The 10,856-nt window shown below is 49.8% G+C and overlaps 1 protein-coding gene across 1 annotated transcript in view; it reads right to left on the reverse strand.

The window, feature by feature from the left end:
* The window catches only part of WDR91 (WD repeat domain 91), a 28,200-nt gene extending 19,754 nt beyond the window's left edge, over positions 1-8,446 (reverse strand). The window contains exons 1-6 of the mRNA XM_049641897.1: positions 8,263-8,446; positions 6,559-6,738; positions 5,800-6,007; positions 4,150-4,232; positions 3,040-3,170; positions 1,784-1,949 (exon numbers count right to left, since the gene is read on the reverse strand). Coding sequence (XP_049497854.1) covers positions 1,784-1,949; positions 3,040-3,170; positions 4,150-4,232; positions 5,800-6,007; positions 6,559-6,738; positions 8,263-8,385 — 891 coding nt within the window. The 5' untranslated portion in view covers positions 8,386-8,446. The remainder of the gene's footprint in view (positions 1-1,783; positions 1,950-3,039; positions 3,171-4,149; positions 4,233-5,799; positions 6,008-6,558; positions 6,739-8,262) is intronic.
* Between the last annotated feature and the right edge of the window lie 2,410 nt (positions 8,447-10,856).

Genomic DNA, 10,856 nt, shown 5'->3' on the forward strand with positions numbered 1-10,856 from the left:
ACGAACTGCACAAAAAGTTCCCAACCCCATTCCAATCTCACCATGTGACACCTACTTCCTGATCTCATAAAGAACAAGGCCACCAGCTTAACCCCGAGGAACCCATCCTTGTGTTTTCTTTCATTTCAACTTAATGAAACTGAATTTCATGATTTCCTGCATTTTTCAAGAGACCTAGCATCCCATGCATCGTCTGTTACACTTAGAAAATATCGCACTGTGACAGAGATCTGCAAAGCAAACAGTAAAACTTACTCAGCCACATTCCATAGAACTGGAATTTGAATTTTCAGGTTTGGAATTCAGGAAAATAGCCATAGCAATCACCAGGATTGTTCTGACTGCCACAGGCCTCATGAATGCCAGGTGACAATCATTTTGCATTGCTGGCACCTCAGGTCTCAGGGCTGAGTCGGGTGCCCAAGTAGGCCAGTACCTTCACTAATACAACTAGCACTACTAAGATGTACTGGGTGCGATCTGCCAGGCCCTGCATACACCGAGGGCTCCTGTAGCAGTTCGAGGATTATGTATTAGTATCAGCCCAGGCAAATCGGGGTGAGTTCAAGCGATCTAAGCAAGGATGAGACACAAGGAGCCAGGGCTGAAAGTACACCGCTGGCCTCCCGAGCCCGCACTCTTTCCTCTCCAGTGTCCTGCTCAGCATCTGTGCTTCAACAGAAATACCAAAGCCAAGGGCTGTGCTGAAAGCCCCGCCGTCCCAATGGCGGCCTGGAGTAGACCCCCGTTTCCCTGCCGCAGAGGGCGGCCCCAACCTGCAACTGTTCCCAAGCCAAGGGTGGTAGGAGAGGAAGGCAGACTTTATGACAACTGACTTTACCTGTAACTTAAAAAAAATACATTAAAAGAGAAAGGGTCCCTGCCCAAGCAACGGAGTGTAACTGTGGGTCTGTCAAACTTTCACTCTGGAAGGCATTGCGGAAAGCAATGAATTCTGACCATCTCTGCCAGGAAAACTACTCAGTGGGACCCACGGCTGTTTGGGGTGTGAACTGGCATAAAAGAATTCTCTTGCAAGTTTCTATAAAAGTGAAAAATAACAAAAAGTCCTTTGCTGAATCAGTGAATACCAACTTGTAGAAGAAATACACTGATTCAGAAGTAACTCTAATTTACTCTTTCTCTACACACCACTTTATATCACCAAAAATTCAAAATTCCAGAATGGCTCGAATTTACCCTTGAGCCACCAAATCCCAGTCACAAGCCTTCAGGAGTTCAGAGGAATTTATGAGAAAAGAGAAGAGATTCAAGCATACTCGTCACTGCCATGTACCCACTCCCCTGCAGGGTGTCACAGACCTCTGACGGTTGGAATGGGACTGCAGGTGCCGGAGAGTGGAGCGTGCTGGGTGAAGGTCCCTCTGGGTTAGACGTGGGGCTGTGACCTGTCTCAACCCTTGGTTAGCAGCACACACCTGCCTACTGTCTCATTCTGCCCACGACACCTGCAATTCTGACAGAAGAGGGGACGCGGGTAGGCACGGGATGTGTGAAGTGGATTCCCTCCTTACTGTCTCGGATCCCCCACTATGGTCTTATCTATGCCCTCATCCTGCAGAGCCATCGCTTATGCATGAGGGAGAGGCGGGAGAGAGGAAGAAAGCAGACGGGATGTGAATGTAGGAATCTCATCAGCATAGCAGAGAAATCAGTCCTAACAACAGGGCAATCAAGACCGCACTTGACGTGGGTCTGAGAGCCCAGTCAGAGGTCAAGGGCCTCCAGGAAGGAGTTAGAAAGGCAGGTCTTGTGTGCTCACCTGACTGCTGAAGGGCTCTTTCTTGGCCGAGCTCGGAGCCTGCGAGGGACCCTGGGCAGGTGACAACCTCGAGGGGCTCTTCTTACTCTGAGGCAGCAACGAGGACAGGAAACCCACTCGAGGCGACTGGGAGAGGGAAGTGCTCCTCTGGCTGCACACCATGGCTCTGGAAAGCAGACACACAAGGTCACGGGGCTGGAGGGGACCCAGGGAAACCCGAAGCACAGGCCTCCTGGGCTGTGGACGGCTCCAGGGGCACACGCCTGTGCTCTAAGTTGGCATTATCCTCGGTACTATTTCTTGTACCCAAGGGAGCCAGCAGCCTATCTGGCACAGCGGTGAAGTGTGCAGGACCGTGGTAAAGCTCAGAGCTGTGCGGGCCAATGGCCACTGGCCACATGCGCCACTGAGCACCTGAAATGTGTCTGGTCCAGACTGAGGCGTGCTGGAGGTACAAAACACACAGCAGAATGCAAGCCTTAGCATGAAAAAAGAGTGTAAAATAGGTCATCATCAATACTTTGTTTACATTTATCACATGTTGAAATGTTTTGAATATATGGGGCTAAATAAAATATATCATAAAATTACCTTCACTTGTTGCTTTTTACTTGAAGTAAAAATGTTTAAGTTACATTTTTGGCTTGACTTTGCTTTCCACCGGACCCTGCTAGCTCAGAAACCGGACCAGCTGCTCCTGGGACAGCCCTTGGCCACGTGCAGGTGTGGAATACGCCTGCCTGGGTCTGCATCCTCACTCACCAGTCCATGGCTGGGTGGCCACTGTGTGCCTTGGGTTATTCAAGGCTACAACCATTAGCATCAGCTGGGACTTCTGCTTTAACTTGCTATATTTTAAGGTTGCTCAAATACCTCTCTCCCCATCTGCCTACCTCTTCAAGCCCTCAGACAGGTGCATGCTTCCACCGCCTCCTGGGTGCCAACCTTTTCACCCTTGAGGCACCCCTTTCAACACACACAGACTTCCCCAGGCTGCACGACAGCGTCGGGTTTATTTATCCCTGCTGCGCACATCTGGACGTACAGTCCCCCTCCCTCGGGGCGGGCTCAGAGGCTGGGGGCCCGAAAGGCCAGGGGACCTTACTCAGAAAGCTCAGACAGGAACAGTGAGGGCCAAGGAGGCTCTCTGGCCATTTCCTGTCACCAGGAGTGAGAGGGCCGGGGCGAGGTGAGAGCACAGGGGACAGATGGGAGAGGGGGAGGCCCTCCCACCCCCGAAGCGGGCACACACTCACAGTTCTGAGTCCCCCAGGCGGTCCATGTTGGAGACATAAGGAGGCAATTTGTGCTGGACCAAGGCCTCTTCCTCCTCTGGCTGCAGCTCCTCTTTCTTCAGGCGGTGGATTTCGGCTTGCAAGGCAAAAAGCTGCGCAGGGGTGGGGGCGAGTCGGGTGGTAAACTCACCTTGCCTTCCCTCTGCCAAGGCGCATGAGACATCACATCCAACGCTCAACCGCACTGGCTCAAAAGGACACTGGGCGTCAGCCCCAGGACGCCCGTCTCACCCTCTGCTCACCGCAGAGCGGGGGGGTGGAAAAAGGGCAAGTGGCACCTGTTACTTGACCACCATGAGGTGAGAAAACAACGACTGTTAGACGCACAAATCCCACTTTTTTTCTTTGTATCATTTGACTTGCTTCTTCCTGAATTCATGGAGAAAAAGAGCTCCATGCCATCCTTTGCTCTTTGGAACCTACAAAATCTACAAAATCAGGTTCTGGAACTCTCACAGAACATTTTTTTCAGTAAAGTTCAGCATTTTTGACTTTTATGCCTGGAAAAAAAAATTACATAGGCACATGCACCCAAAATCTAAACAGCTTATAATCTTCCTTTTTCTGGGGGAAAAAAAAAAAAAAAAAAGACCTACAGATGCCTTAACTTCAAGGACAGAGAAATGCTCCTCAGACAAAATGCAAAGGCAAATGTGGGTCCCCTGGCTCTATTGTTTTACACACCTAGAGGATCATGGAGCTGAGCAGAACAATTAATTCATATCTGGGCTGTAAACACCATAGATGTGGATGTATGTGGAAAAGGACTGGAAGTATGAAAGAGACATACAAAAGTTATAAGGCATGAAAGCACATGGGTCCTTCTCCTCTGAAAGTTCATTACCATTGCTATGCTTTTTGTGCTATACACAAGACTCAAAATACGAACCTGGCCTCTGGTTTTCAGAGACTGCTCCAGACCCCAAATCTCCCATACTGACTTTCTGGTGGCTCACCTCCATCTGAGATCAGTGCTTTCCTATTTTTAATCAGCCCTCCACCACCACTACCTAATTTCACACATGAAAAGCAGAAGTTCTACCCAAGAAGCAAGTGTGTTTCAGAACCGACCTTCTGGCGAAGAACTTCATTTTCTTCTTGAACCTGGTTGGTCCTCTGGCATTCCGCATCAAAGTTCAGAATCACAGGTACAGGTGCACAAAGTTAAAGAAAAAGACTGACTGAAAATGATTAAAAGTCCTTCCCAAACTCTTGACCCAGCAGCAAAACCCTTGAACATAAGTCAGAGGGAAAAGAGTACAGACTTGGCCCTCCACGGCTGTATGAAAGTCCCTCCCCTGATGCCAGCTCTGGCCTTTCTTCAGACATACAGACACTCATAACAATCTGGCTGGTCAGCCCACAGAGAGGACATAAACCCAACCCTGAGCGTGTTCTCCCAAATACCAGCAGGAAAGAGCAAGCATTCAGTGGACTTCACGGCCTGTCTAAGCTGTAGCAAGGTCAGTGCACTCAGTTAGAAGCCACCCCAGGGGCCAACTGGTCTACCAGCTGGGCCGAAGGCTCGGCCACATGGCCTTCCCCTCCCCAGACCGAACCTCTCCCTAGCAAAGGTTTAGACTGAAGAGAGAGCTTTCTGCAGATTGGACAGTAACATGCCATCCTGTGAATATCCACATTCTAGATCGGGGGTCAGTCCTTCCCAACAACCCTCAACTGCTTCAGTCAGGAGGAGCACAAAGCAGGCAGGGCCTCAGTACTGGGGACGTGAACTGTGCTCAAATGTATGTGACCTAGTTTGCAGGGCACTGTCCTACAATGAAAAGACCTAGAAGGCCCACATGGTCATGCAAAATGCTACTGGGCAGAGCCCCCTCCTAGTTTAGTCTGAAAGTCCTCAGGATAAAGAGCAGGGGGCAGAAGGAGCGGTTGTACCCGGCAAGAGTGGAATTGACACCTAGACTCACAATACAAAAGGAAAGGGCACCCTTCCTACCTCCACCAAACAGTGCCCCTCCCAGAGGCCAAAAACGGCCACCCATGGGCCGGCCTCTACAACGCCCGATTTATCAGTGACTCACCAAGCAGCTCCATTCAAACCGGACTCCCTTCTCCTCCTCTAGAATTCTAGCCTAGAGAGCATGAGCAATGGGGATCTCCTGGGCCTCAAAAATGCAGGCTCTCCATGACAAAATGGTAAACAGGGTAGGCTATAAATATCAATATTCTTTCTCTCTCTCTTCAATACCCATACATATATTCCTACCGCTGCTCTGTTTTCTGGCAAGTTGAGGAACTCTGAGGTCACTGTCAGAGTGTGACCCAAATGCAAACACAGGAAGGAAGTTCTAGCCCAAGAAGTATTTTGACCTGCTACCTAATCTCAACAGAGGCAAGTAATATCCTCGGGGGCACAGGGCACACACGGAGAGGGTGTTCTCGGCTGGCCAGTTCTGCTAAGCAGCAGCAACCCCTGCTCAGCCCGATTTGAGGGCTCCTCCCAGGGCCAGCCACTTGTCCCCCACTGCCACTGCAGTCCCTGCTCATGCCCATCAGCTGTCTAGCAGCATCCGGACGAAGATTGACGATTTCCTGGCCTACTGACAAAAATAATCACAATCTGTCCAGCCCCCTCACATAACACATGACAGCTGTCTTTGGGCATTTTGCAGAAGCAATTGCATCGAGAGCAGCAGCCACTGATCACGTTGTCTGGAAGCCTCAGAGGAGGCCCCCGGCCCCAGGCGGCTGAAAGGATATGCATGCACTGAAACAGTACGCTCAGGAAGTTGTGCAGGGACACAATGAAGGTATCGGCCCACTGTCGAGAGAAGTACGTAGCGAAGGTGGGGTTGGTGTCTGGGGACGGCAGGAAGGGCAGGACAAACCAATCCTTCCACTCAGCCTGGTTCTGGAGCTCTGTGGCCTGCTTTGCAAAGAACTCTTGAGCTTTGTCATTTCTGTTTGTCTGCCAAGACAAGGAGGAGGTAGCAAGAAGGGGGAAGAGACAGACGTCCAGAGTAAGATTCTTCATCAGCCTCTGGGTATCAGCCTGCCAGGTAAGTGGCCAAATATAGTCTACAAACTCCATAAAATAAATGACATCACTCTTTTCTCAAGTTCCTTATAATTTTAAAGAAGCTCGTTCAAACTGAAGTCCTGGAGATAAAAGCCACCCTAAAAAAAAATTAATTCTTCGTTGATTTTCAAACAATCTAAGTGACTTATTCCCCCGGGTAGGCTATAATCTTTATTCCCCAAGCTTTAACCCACCTACTTATATTCTTTAAAACACCACCCAGGCTTATGTGCTGAAAACGAGAGGAAACAGGAATGAGGAAGACAAGTCAGATGATCTACACATGAGAAGGGAAAAAAACTAGGAAAACAGTCAAGAAATAATTTGCATTGTGACGGTTCCACCCTCTCCCAAAGTAACACAGACAGGTCTCCCCAGAAGTTAAAATCTATTTCGGGATCAAAGAACTCTCTCCGAGGAATCCGTGAACTAACAGGCACCTGGATCGTGTAGACGAGATAAAAGCGGAACAGGCTGGTTTTCAGCTTGTTGATGGTGGGTCTATATATATCCTCCAAGCGGCTGAAGAGCCTACGTTCCAGGTAGCTCCAGTAATCCCGAAGGGCAGCCAAGTCATACACCTGCATTAACTGTTGCAGCTGGTCCACAATCTTGTCCACCTGGCGGAGAAACATGGGACACAGGTGGTGGTGAAGGACAAGAGGGGATTTTCCCATCACCTCACACAGTTAATACACCTTTTTCCTCTTGCTTGGGCTTCGAGTATGAGAATTTTTTCTAAATCGGCAATCTAGAAAACATTTAAAACATAGTAACGTAATAGCTTTTGAGCTATTTCCTGATGTTAGATATGGGGTTTGACCCTCCAGCAAGCATGGAAAGCTCAAGGGTAAAAGCCCTCTGGTCCTGGAAGCAGGAGGTCTAGGTCTTGGATCTGTGTCTGTCTTCCTCAACCAACTTGACAATGTCACTTCGACTCTGTGGTCTCGGATGCCTAAGATTTCAAAAAACACACACAAAAAAGAGAGAACCTCCATAATCCTCCTCCTAGCTCCGGCATTCCAGGAGTCTAAGACTCCCAGAGAGAAGCACTGACTGACCCCTGCAAGTCATGGAAGTATTACCACAGCCCCTGCGGTGGCTCAGAGTGAAAGGCAAAGAAGTCACCTCCTTGTGAGAAATCACACCAGAGTACACAGTCTGTAAAAGGTTTTAGATGCCAATACCAATCAAACATCCCCATTTCTTTTTTCCTTTCTTTTCTTTTTTTTTTTTTTTTAGAGAGAGTACACAAGCCAGCAGGGATGCCCACCCAGCCCCAGGGCTCGACCCCACGACCTGAGATCAAAACCTGAGTCCCACGCTAAACCAACTGAGCCACCCAGGTGTCCCAGGAACATCCCCATTTTACAGAGCAGGACACCGAGGCTTGGAGAGCTGAAATGATTTGCTTTTGCCACTAAGTACCACTAACTTTGGCAAGAGGAGACCTCAGGTCTCCTACCTCCCCCAGCGTTCTTTGCTACTAGCTCACTGCCTCTCTCACAGTTCACCTGCCAACACCAATTAGAGTCAGCAAACACACAAATCACACACAAACTCCAAGAACTTCCCAACAAAAAATCACATCTGAGAAGGGGAAATATAATGTTTTAAAACGTACAGCAAGGTTCTCCTCAACTGCAGGGGCAAATTGCCAATAAGTCACCGGCAAAGCCATTTTTAACAAACACCAAAAGATATTTGAACCCAGCTGACATTTTCGACTGCAGACCCCTTTGCTCCCAATGACATCGGAAGCCAACTTTTGAATGTTTCTGTTGCCCAAACTCAACTATCTACCCATCCTTAGCTCCTAAAACCTTTATCTCCATCCTAGCCGACAGGCCAGCACCTGCTGGGAGGCTGGAGCGGAGGACCGCGACCTGGACCAGGAGTCAGGGCACCTGGGCTCCAGCCTCAGTGATGCTCCTGACTCGCCGAGCAACTTCAGGCAAGTCGCGTTCTCTCTCAAGACCTCAGTTCCTCGTGTGTCAGGAGAGGGCCAGACGCGCTGATATCGACAGTCCCCCGGCGCGGTGACAGCGCCACTCCCGCCCCGGAGGGCAGTGCTGGGGTGGGGGAGCCCGCTCCGGTCTCCCTCGGGGCCGCCTCTGCCCGCGCCGCGCCCGCCAGTCCCTCACCCGGAACCCTTTCTCCTTGTCCGCCTTGATCTCGGCGTCCAGCTGCCGCAGCGTGTGCGTGAAGCCGCGGAACAGCAGGTACTCCCGGACTAGCTCGTCAGTGCGCTCCACGGCCTCCGCCATCGCTGCGCCAGCGCCGAGAGCCGCCGCGGTAGGCGAGGGAGTGAGGGCGGGGCCTGGGCCGCGCGGGGCGGGGCCCGGCGCGGGCGCCAAGCACGTCACGCCGCGGCCCGCCTATCAGTCCGCACGCACCGCGCGCCGCGCTCCTGTGGCCCCTCCCCATCCCCGCCCCCAGCCCTGCCCAGCCGCTTCCGTCAGCCTCACCCTCCGGGATGAGCGGCTGGAAAACCCATTGCTCGCCTGGGTTTTCTGGCGTCGCTGGCGCCGGCTTTGTGATCTGAGTTATTGAAAGTGGCGGCTGCCGTCCAAGTCAAGTAGGGTTGGACCTTGGAGAACATCCCAGATAATCACGAGGCGGGCAGGGGGTGAGGTGCCCTGCTCATTGGCATTCCATCGCGGAATCCTCTGTGCCGTGTCTTCGTTTTACAAATAAGGGGAACTGGAGTCTGGAGTCCGGAGGTAAAGTGACTTGCGTGCAGTCACACCACCAGTTTGAGTCATCAGAGAGTTCTAGGGAAAACCTTACTTTCATTAATAAGAGTAATCAACTACACGGCCAGATAACCAAGATACACTGTTAGGAAAAAAGAAAGCAAATTTCAGAACAGTGTGTATACTATGGTCCCAGTTTCTTGTTTAAAAAAAAAAAAAAAAAGGGATGGGGCGCCTAGGTGGCTAAGTCAGTTAGGCGTCGACTTCCGCTCAAGTCAAAGTCAGGTCATGATCTTATGGTTCCTGAGAGATCGAGTCCTGCATCAGCTATTCTGACAGCTCGGAGCCAGGAACTTGCTTCAGATAATGTGTCTCCCTCTCTCTGCTCTGCCCTGGCTCATGCTCTTCCTCTCTGTCTCTCAAAAAATAAAATAAACATTACCAAAAAAAAAAAAAAAAAAAAGGGATGCGTTATGTGTTTGTGTGTACATTTTAAAACTTAAGGAAGATTATACACTCATCACTTAGGGTTTCTTTGTCTAAGAGGTGAGACTGTGAGGTACTTTCACTTCCTATTTTTTACTTTATCTTGTTTGAAATATTTATAAAGTATATTTTTGTAAGCAGATAAAGAGCCAGTATCTTTGAGCCTTCCATTTCTCCTCTGTAAATTAGTGACAATGATATCTACCTTGCAGAGTAATGAAAACTTAATAAGATAATGTATGTAAAAAACTTAGCACAATCGCCCATCATTAAAATGCAGTATTTGTTCCCATCTTCCCTCTAATGGTATGGCTTTCTGTAGTTATCAAAGTAGAACTCAGAATCATTACTGCCACTTTGTCCAGACCCTCCAACTCAACTATATGGAAACTGAACTCCAGCAGCTCTGATCTACACTAGAGAAACCAGAAAAGATAACAGGGAGCAAGCCACAGCAAGACCAGCTTCACCCTTTGCCTGCTTTCGCTGTCTTCACAGGTGTAAGACACCTTGCCCCACAGGGCAGGCAAGGCGAGTCACCTCTGTGACTCCTGGGAGGACCAGACCAAAATCCTACTTTGACTGGGATCTCAGATCATCAAAAGAGTGCTTGGGAAAATCCCCCAAAGGGAGTAATGGCCAAGACCTCTGCCTCCCAAGAATGTCGCCAATTCAATTTTCCTAAGGCACCTGACACGCACTGCCATAGGTCCCACGTGCCTCACCTCCACCTGCGCTGGCACTTCCCAGACCAGACCCTGTAAAATCAGCTAAGGTTGGCTTTCTGGTCAGTGAAAGGCAGCTCCCCCAGGCCTTCGGGCAAACACTTTCCTCTATCAGGAGTGTCTTCTGCCACATACCCACGCGGACAGCTCATCCGAGCAACGCGTGAAGGAGGCTCCGCGTGTTTGTGCTAATGTCATCTCAGAAAGGCTCTCTCTGACCATCCCGTACAGAAGAGCAGTACTCTCACCTTGGAATTCTCATCCCCCTTGCCCTGCCTTCTCTTTCTGCACAGCACTTACCACCATCTGACAAGCTAGATGTTTGACTTATGTATTGCCTGTCTCCCTGTACGCTAAAACATAAGCTGCACGAAAGCAGAGATTTTGTCTGAGTCGTTTGCTACTATATCCTCAGAACCGAAACCAGCGTCTGCCTTGTAGTAAATGCTGAATAAATATTTGTTGAATTGTATGAATGAGGGCAATTTCAGTGAGGGCTCAGCCACCTTCAAACAAGATAGCCCGGCTCGAGGGAATGGAAACCCTTGGATCCCTCCCGTGTGTAGGCTCTGTGGCATTACCAACCGGTTCCCTGCCCAAAGCATTCCTTCTTTCCATCTTCCCTCCCTATTATTTTGCTCACTCTTGAAAGATTTCTAGAGACGTTTAGCTGAGTTGTGTTTATGTAACTGGAGAGGGCACTAGATTCTCCAGCTTATTCATCAGTTCCAGTTAGTTGATCTGATTAATCTTTTACTGCTTATGCTCTGGAGCCTGCTCTGAAAGTAGCAGGTAGCCTGGGGGTCCCTTAAGAAGGTGTGGTCGGGGGCC

Source organism: Panthera uncia, chromosome A2 (assembly GCF_023721935.1).
Source record: "Panthera uncia isolate 11264 chromosome A2, Puncia_PCG_1.0, whole genome shotgun sequence".
Lineage (NCBI taxonomy): Eukaryota > Metazoa > Chordata > Mammalia > Carnivora > Felidae > Panthera > Panthera uncia.